This window comes from Desmodus rotundus, chromosome 6, assembly GCF_022682495.2.
Source record: "Desmodus rotundus isolate HL8 chromosome 6, HLdesRot8A.1, whole genome shotgun sequence".
NCBI lineage: Eukaryota > Metazoa > Chordata > Mammalia > Chiroptera > Phyllostomidae > Desmodus > Desmodus rotundus.
Genome location: NC_071392.1, coordinates 153,080,319 through 153,101,507, shown reverse-complemented (window position 1 = coordinate 153,101,507; position 21,189 = coordinate 153,080,319). Strand labels below are relative to the sequence as shown.

Below are 21,189 nucleotides of genomic sequence, written 5' to 3'. Positions count from 1 at the left end.
CTCATGTGGCCCCCAGCTTGTGGTTTCACATGCCCCAGAAAGTCGCCCAGACCCTCCCTACACCGTAGGTGAGAAGCGAGGCAGCCTGTGCCACCTCAGAGAGCACATATGTCATCAAGAAGCAACGTGGCCCTGAGATCTGGGAATCCAAATAAATGGCACCAAGTAGAGGCCACTTTTGATTCCTAGGTAAGGCTCTTAAGAGGAAAGGATTCCCAAGCCCTTAAAAGGAATATCTGCCCAGCAAAATGGCAAAGACTCTCCTCCTGCTAGGTCCTAATCACCTGCCTTAACCAGGGTCACTGACCCTGCTACCTGTGACCAAATACCGTTCTTCTGAGCCTGTCCTTGGAGTAAGAGAGTAAGGACGACATTTTCAAATTGGGAGTCCTGCTTTCTCACAGATGCTGTGAGAGCAGGGGAAGGACACTGACCTTCCTCACGACCCTCCTCTCCAGGTGGGGACCTTTCTACCTGTGAGAACCAGGTTGGGGCTCCCTGTTATACGTAGCTGATACGCTGCGGCCTCACAGTTGTGGGGTTCCTGCCGTACTTGTACTCAACGCCTTCGCCCTTGGCTGATGACCTGTTTCACTCCCCACCCCAACACAAGCGCCATGACGACTGGGCCATGTCTCTCTGGGTCACCACTCCAGCCCACGCGCAGCCCAGAGGCCAGCCCTCTGCCGGCCTCCAATCAAAGTCTGTTGAATAAATACCATTTGATAAATGAAAGGGTGAAAAGCTGGCTGGTTTCAAGGGCCCAGGCCCTGAGACTATGGTTCTCATCCTGCCCTGCTTTGGGGAGGCCCCACCTGGACATCAGCAACTCAGAGAACCAGTTCGCCCCACTCCCAAGTGGCCCTCCATGAGACAGGGCGTGGTTTAAGGGAATGGAAAGACACGGAGAATCTCTCACGGGTGAAAAGGAATGAAGTGCTGCTTTTCTTCGTCACTCTCTGCTTTCCCCTTGATGATGTCCGTAATATCCATAACTAGAAGGAGAAGAGAAATGAGTAGTTTAAGTCCCCCTGCTCCCAGGAAGGGAGGACAATGAGATGAGACTGTAGGGCAGAAAGCTGGGCTGGGAAAGTCTAGGAGGGCAAGCAAGCCAGTGTCGGACGATGCACAGACCCTGACGTGATCATAGCACGCCACCCCAGCTGAACCTCTGGGCACAGTGGGCTGGGGGCCAGCAGGCCATGCGACCCTCCGAGAGAGAGTGGTTTAGCAGAAGCCAAGGAGGAATCAGGCTGGTGACTGAGGAATTAAGCAATTCGTTCTGGAGTTGACATATATGTATTACGCACCTACTGTGCCTACAAAACCTGAGAGCAGTGGGATCTGAGAAGCCAATGAAATGATTCACTTTTCATAAACGTGCCCCTACAGACACAGGACTGTAAGACCCTTGAACCCTGCAGTTCCAGAGGGCTCCTGGATCCTTGGATACTTCTCCTTAAATCAGCCACTAAAGGTCCATAAACCAAGGTGAAGAACTCCGGCCTTAGAGCAGGGATCTAGAAATGATGGGGGTGTGGGGGGTAGGCACTGAAAAAAGCTGGTCAAGTAGAGTAAAACCCTCATTGCATGATGTATCTCCAACACTCCAGGCCCTGGTCAGGGAGCTGCTAGAATGGTTTGAGTAATAATCGACCAGTGACTAAGTCTAGCTCAGGAGGGGAGTTAGCGAGCCAAGAGAGGGAGAAATTGTCGTTGGACCCTGACTGACATCACTCTCACCGTCTAATGGACGCCCCTTGCGTCCACTCTCAGGAAGCGTGGTTTGGGTGCAGTGATCTTCCCCTGGCTCCAGAGGTGTTCACAGGACCACACTTCTTCCCCTTCCTCCCCCTGCCCCCCGCCAGAATAAGTGCTTTGGGGATGAGCTCATGACTGTATTTAAGTTCCTGGGTTTCTGCTGAAACTAATGGGAAAGAGCTGCCTCTTTCCCCTGCATTGCTAGGCCAGTCAGATGAAAGCTTGGAACAGCTAGACAATATTCTGCCTACTAATTGGAAAGCTTGCTTCAGAATCAGAAGACATAGGAACTGGGAGATAGAGAGGTATAAAAGCATTTGAGTTCCTGGATCCAGCCATGCCTGAAGCAATCTATCTCTGAACTTTTCAGTTCTACCAGATTGCTGTCACCTGAAACCCAGAGAGACCAGACTGCAGCTGAGGGACAAAGGCACATTTTGAGGTAAGGCTGACGAACCCACACTGCCTTAACAGGAATGCTGTGATGTCAGGCGGGCCCCTCGCACAGAGTCAGAGCATTCCAGCACAGACCATGGACCAACCAGATCCAAGTCTCTCATTATTCAGGTAATGAAACTCAGGCCCTGGCGAAAATGCTTGCCCAATATCACTTAGCTAGCTAGCAACGATGCCAGGTTAAAAAAAAAAAAAAAAAAGGCAGCACAGTGTAAGCGGACTTCCTCCACTGCTTTGCAAGCAGTGCGGGGGACTAGCTGAGAGCCAGCTGGTTTGTGATCACAGAAGACCAGGGTATTCTGAAGTGAGGAATCTGAAACACTGGGTTTGGATATGGTCCACAGGGATTGCAAATGGTACGTGACTAGAAACTTATATTTTAATAAGACAATAGCATACCCCGTTGCTGTTTCCATAGGTACTTAAATTCTTTTAAGAAAAAAACGTTTGAGTTTAAATAAAGTGGGTTGATTAACAGGAAATATATCAGGTAAATAATAGTACAAGTGATGGTGAAATGTAACAACCACCATAAACACGGGGCAAGAATAATGAAGTCTTGGAAACCGCGAGAGAGTGAAGGTGTGGAGAAAAATGGAAAAGCCACGTAGCCCTCGAGCTGCCTCACCAGGTCTAGCCAACCCTCCAAACGTCTACTTCCATCTGGAATTCAGATGTGTGGTGGGTGATTCATTCTGTGTTAACTCCATTTCCAGTCCTGAGTATTTCTTAAAAACGGATTTGCTCATCGTAATGAGATCCCGCTCGTATTGCTCTTCCGTTTTCTCTGTGCTGGGGAGCCAGGGCGCCCACTGCTATGGCTGTGCCCTAGTCCCAGTGCTCTGCTTCAGACACGGGGGTCCCGTAATTCATGGCCTTCATCATAAAACTGGACGTAGTCACCAGTTATTTTGATTCAGCTACCGAAAATGTAGGCATTAGGGGATGTATGGCATAAATGTTGGTGGGGAGCGAGGAGAGGGAAAGAAATCCTCCTTAAAATGTAGACATATGCACTCCAGTACAAATTAGCATTGTGTCGTGTGTCGTTACCTGCCACTCCAAAGGGCCGCCTCAGTCCCTGCGTGCATTTCTTTGTGTTGGTATCCTTGAGATCCATCTTCCCAACTCGGACTATTTGACAAATCAAGTAAATTTTATCCCTGTTGAGGTCTTTGTTTCCGAGATCCTGTAGGGCAGGAAATGAACAGTTACATATCAAGTGTCTCTTGAAAAACACTACGAAAGGACACTTAGTAACAGTAAGTTCTGGAGGAAGTGCTTAGTATACATGGATTAATCACACAGTCAGTCCGGGGGGAAGGGAGAAAACCAAGCTACCACACCCATTTCACAGATGGGAATGGTGAGTGTTGGAAAGGAAACTGGGCGACAGGACTCTGGTGTTCAGTCCTGATTCTTCCACTTCAACCTGACAGAACAGGACAGAGGTGCAATATCCATTAAATGGGCAGGATTCCCTGACGGACCCCAAAACAGCATTTGCTACAAATGACTCCATCCATTTTGTTGCAGCTCAGCACCTCTCAAGGAGCAGGCAAAAGGAAGAGGGAAAAATCCTAAGTTCCCATTCACTGAGCACCTCATGCATGTATATCACTCAGGTTTGGGAGGTTGTCACACCAAACAATCCCAGTATCTCAGAGCTTATAACCAAGACATGTTTCCTTTGGACTCAGGCTACCGGTCCAATGCAGGTAGATGGGGCTCCACTCTGCTCACTTCCTTACTCTGGGCCCCTTGCTGCACACGGGTGCTTTCACTGTCCCCTCAGCAGGAAGAAGGAAACGGCAAACCACTTAATGCTTCCACCCACAAGAGATACACATCACTTTGGCCACATTCCACTGACCAAGGCAAGGTGTGTAAGCTGGACAACTCAGAGGGGGACAGGCCTTTGCACTCACCCTGGGCCCAAAAGGACACTGAAACTGGTCATGTCTCAATCACACGCTGAATGCCTCATGTCATTGTCTTATTTGATCCTTGCCAGAAGTAGATACTACTACTGCATTCCCATCTTACAGATAGGAAAACTGAGACACAAAGAGGACCTTTCCCAGAGAAGAAGGAATTCTGCCTCCAGGCTGTAGCATAGAAATCTTGCCTGAGTTTCCAGCCTGCTGGCCAGCCTTACAGATTTCAAACTTGCCAGCCCCCGTAATCACATGAGCCCAATCCTTAAATCAATCTGCCCATTACTGTTGGTTCAGTTTCTCCAGAGAACACTGGTTGATACAAGGGCTCTCCTCTTACTGGCCAGAGGAATGGATGTCTGCTTTCCCACTCTCCAAAGCCTCTGGGCTGGGCATGGAGGGAGGGAAGGCAGGGAAGGAAGGGACTTTTAGATCAAGGAAGACTCTCCACTCATATGCATTCCCTGCCTCACCCTATGGGCAATTGTGTTTGAGGTCCCAATTATCTCACATCCAGAAGGTTGGACCATCTCTTCCCTGGCCTGGATGACACCTCCCTCCACTCCACCCTGCAATCCCCTACCAGCCCATCTTTAGAAGCCACGTTCATTATTTCATTTTGTTCCCCCAACGACATTAATAGCTCCTTATTTCCTACCCTATTAGTTCTAATCTTCCCAGGCTGACGTGAAAAGTCCTAGACATAATGTATTTCCAGCTGTCCTATCCAACTGATTCCCCACTATTCTCTGCATGTAAGTACTCTATTTTTGTCACAAAGATTTCTTTTGTGCTCACTTTCAACTCTGGATCTTTCTTCCTAAGCCCCCTGGTCCACACCTCTGCCTCAAATGCTTGCCGCTTATTCCTCTATATAGCCAAAGCCTTCCCATCCTTAACAGCTCAAGTCTTGCTTCCTTTCGACCTTCATCCCTAATTACTTCTCTTCTTCCCTTAGGATCTCTCACACAGTTTTGAACTGGTACCTTTCAGAGGCCATCCATAGCCACAGGGGCCCTGGCGCCTGAAAGGTTTCTTCCTTGATGCCATGGGCTAATTTATGCCCCCACCTCAAATTTCTCTGTTGGAGTCCTAACCTCCAGTACCCAGAACATGGCTGTATTTGGAAACAGGTGATTAATTCATCCCAATAAATTTAATTTTAAAAATCACTCCTTAAAAAGAAAAAAAGAGGTGATGAAGCTAATATGATGTCGTTAGGGTAGGCCCTACCCCGATCTGTCTTTGTAAGAAGAGGAGATGAGGGTACGGACACACAGAAGGAAGATCATGGGAAGATGCAGTGGGTAGGTAGCCATCTGCAAGCCAAGGGGAGAGGCCTCCAAAGGAACCAACCCTGTGCACACCTTGATCTTGGATTTCCAGGCTCCAGAACTGTGAGAAAATAAGTTTCTGTTATTTAAGCCATCCTGTCTGTGGTACTTTGTAATGGCAGCCCTAGCAACTAATACACTAGATAAACCTAGAACGTTCCTAGTCCCCATTCCACCCCTCTTCTCCTTGCTCAATGGGAAGACATGAGATCTCTACCAGCTAGCCCATCAGAGCCTCTGGGGCCCTAGAGAATCTAGTCATGTAAGTGCAGCAAAAGGGCTGAGCACGGGTTATTCTCCGAAGGGTGTGTGAACAGGCAACCCTCACTCAGGACTGTGTTCCCATCTGTGGCGTCTCCCAGTCAGTTTGCTTTGGCTTTAATAACTCAGATGTGTTGGGGAAGCTGAGGCAGGGCAATGAAACGTAAAACCCATGTCACCTGATTTAACAACTCATTAGTACTCCTGTTATTGCTTAGCCTTGTTACGCATGTGTTGGCAGTGACCCCCAAACCGGGCAAGGTCTTGGGGAACCTCATAGTATAGGCTGCTCTTCTCCTACAGAGCCAGGGGTGGGGGCGTATACTTGTAAAGCAGACAGAGGGGAAGTCCACCATCGGCCCAACCCACATGCCCGTGTGCTAGCTCCTCTGGCCCCGCCCCTAAAGAGGAAACTAGGAAGAGCTGACATCCAGAGAGGAGACAAATAGGGCCAGCGAGGCACACGCCTGCCAAGTCTTATCTCATCTCCAACTTAAACATTACCTCAGTGCCCAGCTGAAAGTGAGTCCCAGTCCAACACCATCACATCACCCTGTTTTAATTATCTACACTGCAGAGAGTGCCTTCCAACGTTTCTCTTGTTTATTCATTTATTTACTTATGTTCTGAACTACCGCCATCGCTCCAGGAGAGTGGGGGCCTATCAGCTTCTTCAGTGCTGTATACCCAGCAACTAGCGCTGCGCTTACACACAGCAGACACTCACTGACTAGGCCTTGCATCAATGAAGGAGGCTAGAGCACCATGACCTTGCTTGCCCCAAAATGAAGACTCCTATCATTTCCGAAGAGGGAATTGTCAGTCATTTGAACCAGAACAAAGCTCTCAAGTTCATTTGCTGTGGGAAGAAGAGCGGGTGGCACACGCAGAACTCCATGAAGGCAGGATCCCATTAATACTGAGCAACGCAAATTTACCGATGCCCTTTCCCGAGTGTTTACATCATGATTTGGTTCTCTTGCAAAATGAACCACTGATTGATTCCCTGTCTCTCTCCCTCTCATGAAACATCTGTCTCCTGATTTAATCGGGAAGCCCCATGGGACTCTCCTATTTACCACGAAAATAAATAGGCTCCTCCTTCTAACTAATAATAGATAAACAGGATTGAGGCACATTTATATAAGCCAAGAAAATTTTTGTCTAAGCAATTAGGACCTATGATCTTATTGTTCTGGTCCAATTTTTAGGAAGTGACAAACAAAATAAATCAGTGGCACACCTATCTAATTGTGACATGAGCCACTGCATTTAATGGGCTGGAACAGAAAATTATTGTAGAGCAAGGTGGGTTAATCTAGCATGTCGGACACTGCTGCATCCGACTCCTCGGTATGGTAAATGCCCAATCCCTCCCTGGCTCCTCCTCAATACTCTCCCTTGCCAACACAGGTGACACAATGAAAAATCTCATAAATGCTCTTCTCCCCAAAGGAGCTGGAAGACGACACCAATATCCTCAGGTGTTTGAAGATCACACCCTTGACATAACCTTATGGAAACAGGACAACAGAGGGAAGACTCTGCAGGAAATAACACTCATCTCCTTCTTTCCACCCTTTCTCCTTTCCAAAGCAAAAAAGCCTGTTCACTCCCAAATAGAAATCATCCAAATAACAGCTAATTCCAACAAAATACCAGCGAGTACTGGTATTTAGGAGGATGACCTGTAACATCTTTATTCATCTGTGACTTAATTATGTTCAGAATATTCACCTTCCCAAGGCAGCCAATGTTCTAGGAAGGAGTTTTTTCCCCCCCAATATATGTGAGAAGGGTCTTTAGGTCTGAACCAAATAAAGGACCTCAGGTTAACCACGAATTAGCCGGAGAATCAGCACAGCTGCCGCACCCAGTTCACGTAGATGGCGGCTGGAAGAGGTGTGTGCTCGTTGACAGAGTGCTCTGCACATGCTCTCCGCGTGCAGGTGAGTGAGAAACAGGGAGGGAAGGAGGGACGGAGAGGGAGACAGGAGAAGATCCATCTTCCCAGTAGCTTCCCCTGGACACACAATGCCCTTCACCAGCTCGGAAGCTCTGCAGACCCAGCCTCACCGCCCAGATCATGTCCCTGTGAGCGTGGCACATGGTGAGAAGAAGCAGTGTGCACCCACCGTGAAGACCACCTTCAGGTTGTTGAGCATCTCGATCTCCTTCGGGAAGCCCTTGCTGCCCCATCGCACCAGGTAGTTCTCACTGCGGGAAGAAAAGGGCAACCCGTTACCGCCAGGGCCTCAACGCTCATTCAGTCAAAATATCCACCGAGCCACTACTGTGCGCCCCACACCCTGCTGGCTGCAGGGGACAGAGCAGTGCTTGAGACAGACACAGTCCCTCCCTCCAAAAGATCACGGTCCCGTCAGGAAGACAGATGTTAGACTCGCAGGGGCAGAGAATCACTAATGTGTGTGTTCACAACCTCTTTTCCTCCCTCATCCACTAAGGAAATTCTGGCCCAGCTGCCTAGCATTTTCGAAGAGCAGCAGCGTTCTCTGTGAGGTTACTGAGGGGCAGAAATGAGGGGGGACGGATTTTAGCACAATTTGCTGCACACTAAGAATGTGTTCGCCTGTTTTCATAGCTGTGCTGTATCACAGTTCAGCTGTTTGCACTAAACAAAGTTTCCTTTTTTCAGCGCACCCCCCAAATATATCCGCCCCTCCATCCCATTCCCCTGCTGAGACTGAGTAAAGATTTGAATTATTTTAAATTGTCCCTTGGATGTAGGACTGCTTCCCTGAATGGAATATCACACTCTGATGGAATGTAGAGGGCCTCAGCCATAATCTTAGATACACTTAAGTAACCATTTAAATGGGGTTGTAACGACCATTTATATGCAGTTGTGCTATAAAAGTTCCGGATGCTGTGAGAATGTGTATCAGGAGAGCCTGGCCTAGTCTGGGTGGTTGGGGGATGTCTTTGTTGAGAGCGTGCCATGGAAATAAAGTTGGTCAGGCAAAGAGTTGGAAAGGGAAATGTTTCAGGCAAAGCAAAGAGAGGCGCAAATGCCCTGGGGCGGGAAGAAACTTATGCATCTAAAAAACAGATCCCATGGGAAATTGGTAAGAGAAAAATTAGAGAGGCTAGACCATACAGGCCTTGAAGGCCATTCAAGATTTTTGGCTTGATCCTATGGCTAACTGAAACCCATTTAAGGGCTTTATGAGAGGCAGTCACATGGTTCTGACATGTGATCATTAATCATTTCACATCTTCAAGCTACCATACAGCACCCTGCATGGTCCACACTGGTCAGTCTAGCTGTGCTGAGAAGAGAAAGTCTAGCCCTTCTTTAACTTCAGAGAAGCTTAGTACAGTTTGCCGAGTTAAGTCATTGGGGTTTTCGTGCCATCCGGGAGCATAGAGTTGCTACTAAATAAATACTCATTATCTTCAAATAGAAAAAAGCAAACTAAACCTCAAAAGCCAAGTCACCCCAATAAGGCAAAACAAGAATTTAGCAAAGTTAAGGGCAACTGCCTTCTTTTCAGTGATTTGTTCTATCTGACTTTTTGCTCCTCTCTCTCCACTCACCCCTAGAAAATTAATGAGACTAATCGCAGAAAAGTTCATGGGGGAAATGGAACTGATAAATAAACACAGCTCCAAATTAACCAATGGTTAAAACTCAATCAAGTTAAATCCACCATTTTTCTCAGTAAGATTTTTTTTAAATTAGTGAAATTTGCAGCAAACTAACCAGGCAGGCTAATTCCCCATCTCCCCCCCCCCCCAATTTTTACATTATTTCTCATTGGTTATTTCTGAACTGTCATAGTGAAATGCATGGGTATTTCCCAGGACCTTTCATTACATGTTGCAAGTCCCATAGAGAACCACCCTGCTAGATCGAAACAGCAGGCCCAGCAATTTTCTTGTAGGGGAAATAGAATCATAAATAAGAAAAGCAATTTAGAGGGCTGCGCTGGCCCCATCCATCCTTGCCCAGGGAGACCTTAGCGGTAAATCTGGAAGGGCCACCTGGTGCAGAGACAGGTGAGACCTCCTCCACGTGACTCCCTCCTCAGAGAGAGGGTGAGGGCCATTCCAGCTCCTCCTCACCCTCTTTTGAGACATTAGCTTTGCCACTGGCCTGATGCCTGAGCTGTTTTGTTTTGTTTTGTTTTTTTCCTGTCCTACAAAAATTTACCTTAAATCTCCCAAACCAGGCCTCTTCACATACCCATGGAATCTGGCCATGACTCAACCCAACACTGAAAGGTCAATCTCAGCCAAATTCTCCCCAACCCACATCCAGGTCTCACTGAAGATGCCTTAACTCGCCTGTGGCTCCTGGTACGTTGGCCCTGGTGAGGGCAGGCAGGCATGGAGAAGGTGGGTTTCTCAGGGAAGGAGCAGAGTCGAGCTGACATGGGGAGGCCTTCCGAGTTCCCCTGCACTACTCTGTTTCTGCTCCTCTTTCTTCGTTTTGCACCTTTTTGGCTTCTGTCCCTTTTGTCCTCCTCGTCCCTCACTCTCTGGAGGGCTTCCATGTGTCTCTGGCATTCGCCAAGGCATCTCTCAGGCACGCCCCATCGAGCACATCATCAGTGTGGCATGCACGGAACAGAGCTGCCATCTCGCTGATCCACAATCTCTCTCCCCAGAGCTGCCTCAGGCCATCCGTCACCGAGATGGGCCAGGCACCCTCACTAATTCGGCCATGAGGAGTCCTCATGTTTCCTAAGAGGCAGGGGTGGGCTCCTAGCAGTGCCTTCAGGATCTTTGTCACAGGTGCCTGGAGAGCCACCCACAGGACAGCAAGGCGACTGACACGTAGACCATTTCCAGGTGGGTCCTAAGGAGCAGGAACACTCATGTGCAGTGTCCCCGGAGGCCTAGCCAGGGGAACTGGGCTGGCTGTCGTGAGGGACCTGGGTTTGCTATAAAGAATAACTTCCCACCACCACAGTGCCGAAACCCTGGTGAGAACCACTGAGGATATTTGGTGTTACTCCTAGGGACAAGCGCCTTGGTGACAGAGTGAAGTGGGCACTACCTTGTCTTTGGAGCCAGATGGGCCTGGGTTGAAATCTCGTCTCTGTCATTTATAAAAACGTGTGACTTTGGGAAAGTCACTTGACTTCCTCGAGCCTCATGGTCTCACCAAATGGCACAGAGTGAAGAGGATCACATGAGATCACGTGCAGCCCCCAGTTCAGACTTCTCAGATGGAGAGCCCCCCATGTCTCCCAGAGAGCTGTCACTTTCTAAGGCACCACGTCACGAGGCATTCTACATGACCTCATTTAATCACATCTGAGCCAAAAGGACATCGTTTTCTCCATAAAAGACAGAGATCGGGCTCCAGCTCTAGTCTGAAGTGTAACCAGGATCTCAAATGCAGGACCATGCGTTGGCCCCAAACCCTGCTGGAGGGAATAGGTAGTGGTCTCCCGGGAGGAAGGATGGTCTGAGCCACAAGCAGAGGCCAGGGGGACAGCAGTGGGGGGCCAGAGGTGTGCCAAAGTCTTCCCCTGGAGATTCCCAAAGGTGTTTTCCCACCCTTGAGCTGAGGCTCCCAGAAGTTCCCTCACTTCCTCAGTTCTCAAGAACAATTAATCTAAGCAGTGATCATCATTGCCACTCCTATTTGGAGCACAGGTAGCATTTGCCAGGTCCTGCTTTGGGTGATTTTTTCATTAAGCGCTTAAAAGAAATGATCTTGTGAGGTTGGTACTTACATTTGGCACAGGGAAAACTCAGAGTTAAGAAAAATTAATAACCTGTCCAAGGTTGAGAAAAGAATAGTTGGTGAGGCCAGGATGTGAACCCAGGGCCCACACTCTTAGACCATTGCTGCCATGGAGACTATAGACTTTTCACAGTTCATTTCTCAATTCCCAATAAAAGTCACTGAAAGTAGTGACTTTTATTCTATCCATTGCTATCCCTCTCTTCATCTTGTTATTTCTGGTTGTTTTCCAGCAATCAAAACTATTTACAAAACCCTGTAATCATAAGCCCACTCTGGGGAACAACTGGTGGTAATACTTCCACCCCCAAAAATAAGGTATGTTATATTCTCAGTTAGGCTCAGTGTCGCCTCGGGTGGGAATCTCTCCACAAGCAGTGATGGAAAGAAAAGACGCTCTGTGTTGTGCCAGCGCCAACCTCCCTCAAGCAGAGAAGTTGGGCCATACTGACCACACCCACCTGATGACGGTTTGCTTGTTGGGGTCATAGAGAGACATGAAGAGCTCAGCGTCTTCCCCAATTCTGCACACAAAGTTTCTCACAAAGACGTAGAGGCTGTGAGTAGGGGACGAGGAGATCCGGGAATACATCCCATAATCTGGCTGGTCTTTTGACTGAGAGGTGGAAGGAAGGAGAGAAGAAGACAGAGGAAATTAACCCAGCACCACATGGGACAACAGAAAGATACCGAGAATCATGTAGGTTTCCAGCTTGGAGATTTCTCCATTATTCCCAGCTCTACCACTGAAAGTGTCTGCAATCTGAGCCAAACCATGCGGACTCTCGTGGCCTCGATTTTCCCACCACATCGTGGTTTCCCACCAGTCTTCCTCATTAAGTTAGTGTCATAAAAAGCAAAAACTATAAAAGAAAAAAAAATTGCTGAAATAAACTTCATCAAAACTAAAAACATTTTGCTTTTGAAAAGACACATTTAAAAAAAAAAGAAAAGACAAGACACATTTAAGAAATGAAAAGGCCAGGCACACAGAAAACATATTTGTAAAATATATATCTGATAAAGATTTGTATCCAGAATAAATTTAAAAATTCTTACAACTCAAAAATAAGGAAACCAGCCCAATTAAAACGGGCAAAATATTTGAACAGAAACTTCACAAAGAAAGATACAAATGGTGATGGCCAGAAAGCACATAAAGAAATACTCAACATCACTAGTCATCCAGGGGACTGCAAATTAAACCATAATGAGATACCGAGATACAATCATTAGAATGGCTGAAGTTAAAAGACCGACAATACCAAGTGTTAGCAAGGAAGTGGAGCAGCTGGAATGCTCATATATTGCTCATGGAAATGCAAAATTGCATAGCGCTTTTGGGAAATAGTATGGAAGTATCTTAAAAAGTTGAACATACACTTATCATATGACCCAGCAGTCCTACTGCTAGGTACGGCCCCAAGAGCATGAAAACATATGTCCACACAAAGATCTGTATACAAATGTTTATAGCCGCGCCCGTTTTAATAGCCCCAAACTGGAAAGAGCACACATGTCCAACAGCTGTCAGTAATATGTACCATCGACAACTGGTCAATGGCATAGCAATTAGCAATGAAAAGGAAAGAAACATTAATATATACAACAACATAAACCTCAGACATATCATAGGGAGTAACGGCAGTCAAACAGAAAAACCTTATCATTCCATTTATATAAAACTCTAAAAAGGGGCAAAAGTATAGTCATGAAAGGCAAATTAGAAATTGCCTGGGCGTGGGGATGGGGAAGGGGACCAACCGTAAAGGAACTCAAAGAAGCATTCAGGGTGAGGGAACCATTCTGTCTTGATTGTGGTGTTTACCTAACACTATATATTAATAAGATTCATTAGACTGTACCTATTCTAAAATTAATTTTATTGCGTGAAGCTTATATCTCAATAAATCTAAAAATAAGCTTGCTTTCAAATACAGTGGTTAAAATTATTTTTAAAATTATGAATCGAATTATGTTAACTTTGAAAAGAGTGTATTTCCTTGAAATCATTTGTTGGCTTCCTACCACACTTGGATTAACATCTTAACTCTTTTTCCATGGCTCCTCAGGCCTTGTAAGACCTGGCTCCTGCGACCTACTTCTCCAAAGCATTGCCTACACTCAGACTGCTCATCATGCCTCAGCCATACTGGTCTTTCTCCTCCTTAAACATTCAGAACTCAGTCCTACCTCAGGGCCTTTGCATCTGCTCTTCCCTCTGCATGGAGCACTTTGTCCCTAGAAAGTCAGGGGTCTGATGCCATTACATTATTCACGTGTCATCTCAGACGTCACTCTTGAGAGAGGCCTTGCCTCAGGGCACCTTTTGAAATAGCTCCTGACTCACCCTGATTCACATAACCCTAGTTTACTGCCTTTTAGAAACTTATCACCACCTGAAATTAATTTCTCCATTTCTTTCTTTCTTTATGTTTTTACTGCCTTTTTTCCTTTCTCCTCTCTGGACCATAAAAGCTCTGTGAAAGAAGGGAACTTGCTGGCATTAAACTACCTGTGAAATGGATGCAGAATGAATTACAGATCCAAGTACAAAAACGCAATAAAATGTGTGTGGTTACTGATCATTTCTGATCACAGGACAGATGTCCCTTTGAATAATATACCGTCTGGTTAATTAGCCTATGTAAGTTTATGGTGTGCTAAATGCCTGCCTCACTCGGCCAAAGCCTGTTCCACAAAGCTCACCATTTCTTCCTTGATACGCTCTGTGATTTTATCAGTGGCTTCCTCGTGTGCGTGGAACAAGCTGATAACGCTGGTGTTATCAGGATCCAAGATATTCCCATCTTCATCCCTGACGATCAGATCCAGTTCAAGGATTCTGAAAAGCAAAACGGGAGGAGAGGATAAATCACTAAATCACGGAGGCTGAAGGCTTTAGGGCACTGGTGAGGCGTTTCTACCAGCCAGTCCACCTGATTTCTGAGGACCGTAGACTCCCACAGAACGGCTTGTACACCACTAGCCTTGCACACAGCAGGAGCACGGCCTCTTTAAGAGAGACTGTGACAATGTGTGTTAAAAAATTTTAATGTATATTTCCCGAGATATTGAACCTAGAGAAACACCTTACACTTGAATGAGGATGTGTGTTGCAGCATTTTTTGCATCAGCAAAGTGTTGAAAAAGTGTCTATAAAAAGCGGAATGAGTAAATAGCCTGTAATTTGGGATGGAATTTCATGAAGCAGGGTGTAAAAACGACAATATTGTTTTGATATGTTTAAAGGATATAGCTCAGTAGGAAAAAGTATGGACCAAGAATACATACAGTGTGTTTTATATAAAACAAACCAACCAATCCAGATGTGATATCTGGGTGCATGCACACGAGTGACAATAAGCAGAGAGAAAAGCCTGGACAAAAAGCACCAAATAAATACTAGCGATAAGGGTACCTGTGAGGAAAGGTAGGGCCCTAGGACTGGGAGGGATGGAAGGGGAGGGTGCCAAAGGAGACATGTGCCTAATCTCAATTTGTTTAATGTTTTTATATGATATGATGTGCTGTGATATGATATGATGTGATGTGATGTGATATGGAGAATATAAATGCAGAGGAGGTATTCATGTATTATTTATTCAATAACAATTTGAACACATTTTTGGGGGGAATCTCAGATAAATTGATACTCCCCACAGCTTGCGCTTTAGCTCTTTGACTTCCAGGCCACAAGCTTTCCCCTTAGGTATCAGTTTGTTTCAACTGCATCTGCCCTGCTGCTTGGCCTCAGTGACTACGAATAACAGCAAAGACTCACACCACAATTGCAATAAGCTCACATCTGCTAAATGTTTCATGTGCATTGATGCATTTAACCTTTACAACAACCCTATGAGAGAGGTAATATTAATACTCTCGTTTTACTAGTAAAGAAAGACCGAGGATATGGGGGCTAATTAATTTGCTCAAGACCACATAGCTAAGTACAAGGGATACGACACCCTAGTCGGCACCCTTAACTTCTATGGTACACTTGATAGATAGGAGGTGCTTAGGAGTAGTACTGGATTGGGGGGCCAGGGGTAGGTTTGTAGAGGGTTTCATTTGAAGCCGATTTTGCCCTTGATGTTGAGATGGAGGACCCCGGCTGTCCACACACACAGAAGGCAGGGGGAGGGAGCTGATGGAGATTCTAAGAAAGCCAACAGTTGTCCTGCTGAGGCACTGCTACCGAGTACCAGATTGAGGAAGGGCAGCAAAGACAAATGAAGGAGACAATGTTTTCATCTCTTATTGGAGAATCGGATTGAGAGGCACATCCAAATGCAAACAGAAGGGGGCCAGGAATCACCCGTTGGCCCACATTCATTAGGAAATTAACTTCCAACTAGATAGGACTCATAACGTTGTGCAGCCACGCTGCGAAGTGGGCCAGGCTTGGGGGAATAAACGTATTCAGTGAACACTGAGCAGAGGCTCGAGTGGTCTCCGAAAAGATGGAGCATCGCTGCATCATAATTTAAGGCCAAGATCTTTCTAGCTTTTCTCCTCAAAATTTAGCCAAGTGGGTTCAGTTCTAAAATGGATGAATAAAACATTCTCCCGGTGCTGCGACCACGGGAGCTGGAGGAGTCCTTTGAGGGCTCCTCCCCCATTTTTTGGGTGCTGGTCTCACTTGAAACTTGGGAACGTCAGTAGCCAGGGGGCCAGGCAGTCAGGATTCCCACACCCCAGCCTCTGGAGAGGCTGCTGCCACCGGGACAGCAGACCATTCATTTTGGAAAACTGACTATTTTGACATTTTCCAGAGGAGGGAGCCCCACTGTTCCCTTCTATTCAAGAAAGTGGTAAAATGAACCCAAGAAGAGGGTGGGGGAAGAAGCCCCCACGTTATATATTTTTCTAAAAAAAATTTTTTTGAGATAGAGTAAACAGAAATGGCTCCTTCTGTGGCCCCACACTGCCCTCTACACAAATCCAAACTTCTCCCCTTGGCGCTCAGACCCACAAGGTCCTCTTGGTGTTCGTGTTCATCTCTCAGCTCCTCCCATGCTCGTGCTCTCTCTCTCTCTCTCTCTCTCTCTCTTCTCTGCAGTTCTTCGTCTAGTAATTCCTGCTCGTCTTGCTGGGTTCAGAGCTGTCACCCCCTGCCCTGTCCCCGTGTTCAGCCTCCTTCATGCTTCCTCCTCTCAAGAAATGCAGGACTTCCTACTCCAACATCTGTTTACTTCCCCCTCACTAATCCATGTAGTCCTCGTAGTCCTGGGGAGGCAGTAGAATGCGGTGGCTATGGGCTTGAACCCTGGGGCCACGCTACCTGCTGCAAATGCCAGTGCTCCTGGGGTGAAATGACCGAATCACTCTGTGGGCCTGGTTTCCTTCTTTGAAAAGTAGGGTGCTGTCATGAGACTTAACTGAATACATGGAGAGTGCTTAAAACGGTACCCGGCAGACAGGCAGCACTCAGTATACGTCATTATTAGCTCTCCTTGCCGGCTTTTTGTCGTTGTGAAATACGAACCGAGGCTGCATTTCGTAAATGTCCTCGGGGCCACTTGGTGCTCAACAAAATCTGGGGGTCTGCATGCAGGAATGGAGTGAATGGGGGAGGAAATCAGCTGGTTCTGGTCACTCCTCCCAGACTCAGGTCCCCGTCAGGCTCTCCTGACTCTCGCTGCCAGGCCTGTGCTGCCCGACACTTTCCCCAGAGGCCTGGGCTTCCGATGTTCCAGAAGCTGCCCAATGCACCCCAGATCCGAGCTCTGAGCCCCCAAGACAGCAGGCGGGTGTTGATTTAAGGTGTCCAGGTCTCCCGCACGTCCAGTTAAAGTCATCAGGGAAGGGAGGCAAGAAGCAAGGGGCCCCTTCGCTCAGGGCTCCGTCTCCCCAGACGTCTCTCAGTTCCCCAAAGGGAACTGCCTGAAACTGAAACTGCCCAGGGCCGATCTGGGCGATGTCACAGAGGTGGGGCTGACTTAGGGAGGAGCTGTTTTTCCTCTTTTTCCCAGAGGCATCATTCATGCACTCAGGCAGTTACCATTCGCTGGGCACCTCCTGCATGCAGATCCTGTTCCTGGCCCGCAGAGATGAGTTAGACAGTCGCTGTGTTAGAGGAACTCCCAGAACAGCAGGGGAGACGGGCCATAAGGAGCCAATATTGTTCCAAGTTCCCAGGGCCTGAGAGGGCTCCCTACCCCAAGAAACGCTTCCTATGAGCGGAGACCATTTATTCCATCCTTGGTCCCTTTCCTCAGGAGCCTCGTGAGAAAACAACATCCGAAGGTCACAGATGCCATTACTGTAAAGTAGCCCAACGCCCTCAATTCCCACGCGCCCAGCTGTGCTGCGCAGATGCTACTGCACCAATGGCAGCGGCAGCTGCACGGCAGACTCTTCCTGTCGCTTTGGGATGGTGTGCAATACAAGCGGATTTGGACATGCTTGATGGCTGCTGGCAGAGGAACCAGCAGGAGGACTGTGCCCCTGGGATGGGAAGCAGCTGCGAGTTGGACTATTGACTTTTCTCTTTGGATCTTCTTCCTAGCGCATGTGACAAAGACAAGAAAGACTGGCCGGCTGAGAAGTTTTCTTATGCACATCAAATAGGCTCTTTCTACTTCCCCCTCAGGGAAGTTCCAGCCTTCTGACCCACTTTGCAGTCTTCTGAATATGCCATGCTCCCTCCTTCCACTCCTACACTCTTTCTTTTTTCTTTTAGCCTACTTCACACCTCTTTTAAAAATACGGCTTAAAGTTACCTCCTCCAGGAAGCCTTCCTTGACTTCCTTTTCCAAGTGGAATTAAGAATATCTTGTTCCCTAAGCCATCAAACTTAAAATAGTACATATCAATAGTTTACTTGTAGTTCCATCCCAATTGGACTGTGGTCCCTCAGTAGACAGGAACTTTTGTATCTATAGCCTCAACACTTAGCAGGAAATCTGGCCAATTCTAAGTGCTCAACCAATGTTTGTTGCTATGATGAATAAACAAAGGAGTAGGATGTTTGGAAGCCATTCAAATAACCAGGAGGGAAGGGAAGCCTTTACAGCTCTCAAATGCTCTCCAAGTAGCATAGTGGTGAGGCCCATGGTCTCCAGAACCAGACAACCTGGATCGAAATTCTGGTTCTGCCATTTACTAGCTGTGTGACTCCAAACAAGTCACTTAACCTCTTTAAGAGCCTCAGTTTCTTCATCTGAAAAAACTGAAGACCATAAAACTGCATGGCCCATAAGAGGTGTTATAAGAATTAAATGAGACAATGCATGTAGGACCCTTAGCATCAAGCCTGGTGCATAGTAAGCCCAGATTAAATGTTAGTTAAAACATTATTACTGCTGCTGTTATTATCAGTGGGTTGTCCTGCCTCAAAAAATTGTTTCACGTTCTTCTCCACTTCACAGCATTCAAACTCCAATCAATTTCTGCTAATCCCTTTTGAGGAACTGCGTTTGTAAATGTGCATGAGTTAGGCATGTGGCTTGGATAATTTAGGATGGGGAAGGGACATCAGATCTCACCCTGGGATTTAAGGGAGAGTTTTGTAAATGCAGGAACAAAATGACAACTAAGCCAAAAGTGAGCCAGCATGACTGTGCTCGCCAGCCCCTTGGAAGTAGGTTAAATAAGTGTCCTAAATCTCTCAGCTGGGTAATAACCACTGCATAAGTAAGCTTTCTCTCCGCCTGCATGCCCCTGGGTCCCAGGGGGGTGATCTCAAAGGCACACAAGCGCGGCTGTGGTAACAGCCTTCTCCCAAATAGAGAGTGGCAAAGTCACATCTAAAAATGAAACCAAGCTTCTCGGGAGGGAGAAAGGGAAGAAGGGGGTGGGGAGGGGAGGAAAGCATCTTTTCAGAGGGAAGAATGTTTACTTGTTGCCATAGTCGATTTTGGATGTGACTTTCTGCTTCAGTTCCTTCAGCTCGTCCTTGGGCAGAGTTCCTGAGAGGAGCTGGGACCTCCACTCCATCAGGTCGTACATCATGGACTGCACCTGGAGGAAGCGCTCCTTTTTGCTGGCCTAGGAGATAGGAGACAATCCCTAATCACCCGTGTCAAAGATGCTTGGGCATTGGCTTGGCAAACTGTGCCCAAATCAGGCGGACATGTGGGGGGCCATGGCTGTGCATTCTTCCTGGCCCCCACCCAGCTACAAAAGAATTGGGTGGCAGTCTTAGTCACTGACATATCCCTTGCTTTGTCTCCTGGGCCACAAAGGTTTCCCAAAAGCAAAGCTAATAGTGCCAATCACTTCTTGGTTAAAGAAAGGGTGATTTCTGACTCTTATCCAAAAAGATACTTGAGCAGGAATACCATGAGCATCTGCTGTGAAGGGGAGCATATTTTTACTACCCCAAAATATGTCTCTTAAGCATGAGGATTATTTTGAGCTAAAGGCAATCAAAAGCCAACAGACTTAGGAAAAGTTCTTTACCTCCCCCTCAACTGCCTAAATTTACACTGGACAGAGAGCCGGTACCAGGAAGAGAGCTGTTACCAGATATACCTTTTTACCTAAGAAACTTACCTGCAGAAGCAGGCAAACTTAGTTTCCCAAACATCTCCTCTGCCTTCCTGTGAATGCGCGTCCTCCCCTTTGTATTCCCAGGTCCTTACCCCTTTCCTTAGCTCAGGATGCTTTCTAAGCCTCAATTGCCTGGCTGTCTTTTGAGTCTCATATCTTTGCGTCTCCCATAGGTATGAAATTAAATTTGTTTTTTTTCCTCCTGTTAAGCTGCCGTCTATCAATTTAATTACTAGACCAGCCAAAGACCCTAGAAGAGAAATCTTGCATAGTTGAGCCCTTAAACCTACGTATGGAGTCTGACGCTAACTCTGGATAGTCAGTGACTCAAATTGTAGGCCGTCCAGCTGGCATCAGAGAATCAGAAATTTGTTGCTAGAAAGAAATAGCTTACTATATAGCTCCTTATGGAAATTATTTAAGTTTACTGAAAAATGAGCCAATTTAGATATTAACTAAATATTACATAGGTGGTGTGTAGATAAGGCAAGAATCAAGAAGGTGATACTGGAATATTAGAAGTTCAAGGATCTCTTTACTAGGGTAGAGGGCATGATGTCAAAGACGTCTTAAGGGAAAATGCCAAGCTCCCGTGGTGCACGTGTATGCGATGTTTTAAACAGGGTAGCGGAGGTGACTAACTGACCACGTTAGCCTCAAGTCTACTGTTTTGCCCCCCACACGTTCCTAACAAGTTTTGGGGAAACTTACAGAAATGGAGGTATCGATCGCCCTGCAGTATGAAATGTCCCCGTGGGAGTCAACGTTCGGGACTGTAAGAGTCGGTGGTGATAGCGTGCACGGACGGCGCTGCACCAAATATGCAGCGAGCCTGGGTTGGCATTTTCACTCTCTGCTTAATGGTTTTCTTAGCTAATTGCTTTCATTAGAACTTTAGAAACATCAAAGGAAGATTTAAAATGAGATTCACTTCAACAAAGGGAAAACAGATGTGAAATGCACTCCTTGTTTTGCTGGGGTCAAAGCTTCCTCATAGATCTGAGGAAAACAGCCATTAGTTAATTAACAAATGAGAACAGTATTTCTGATGATGTTTCATAAGCAGACCACAAAAATCAAAATCCCCTGAGCTTATTAAAATGCAGAGCCCCAATGACATAAGCTTTATTTTTTTTAACAGCTCTCAAGGCGATTCTTAAAAATACTCAAGCTGATCAGGTTTGCGCTAGTGTAAAAAAGGATCACACCACACCCCCATTTATTA

General features: G+C 46.7%; 1 protein-coding gene across 1 annotated transcript in view; it reads right to left on the bottom strand.

Annotated features, from left to right (window-relative positions):
- DOCK2 (dedicator of cytokinesis 2) overlaps nucleotides 1-21,189 on the bottom strand; it is a 355,926-nt gene that overhangs the window by 302,875 nt on the left and 31,862 nt on the right. The window contains exons 6-11 of the mRNA XM_024576730.3: nucleotides 19,312-19,460; nucleotides 14,178-14,313; nucleotides 11,930-12,084; nucleotides 7,885-7,966; nucleotides 3,271-3,406; nucleotides 920-995 (exon numbers count right to left, since the gene is read on the bottom strand). Coding sequence (XP_024432498.2) covers nucleotides 920-995; nucleotides 3,271-3,406; nucleotides 7,885-7,966; nucleotides 11,930-12,084; nucleotides 14,178-14,313; nucleotides 19,312-19,460 — 734 coding nt within the window. The remainder of the gene's footprint in view (nucleotides 1-919; nucleotides 996-3,270; nucleotides 3,407-7,884; nucleotides 7,967-11,929; nucleotides 12,085-14,177; nucleotides 14,314-19,311; nucleotides 19,461-21,189) is intronic.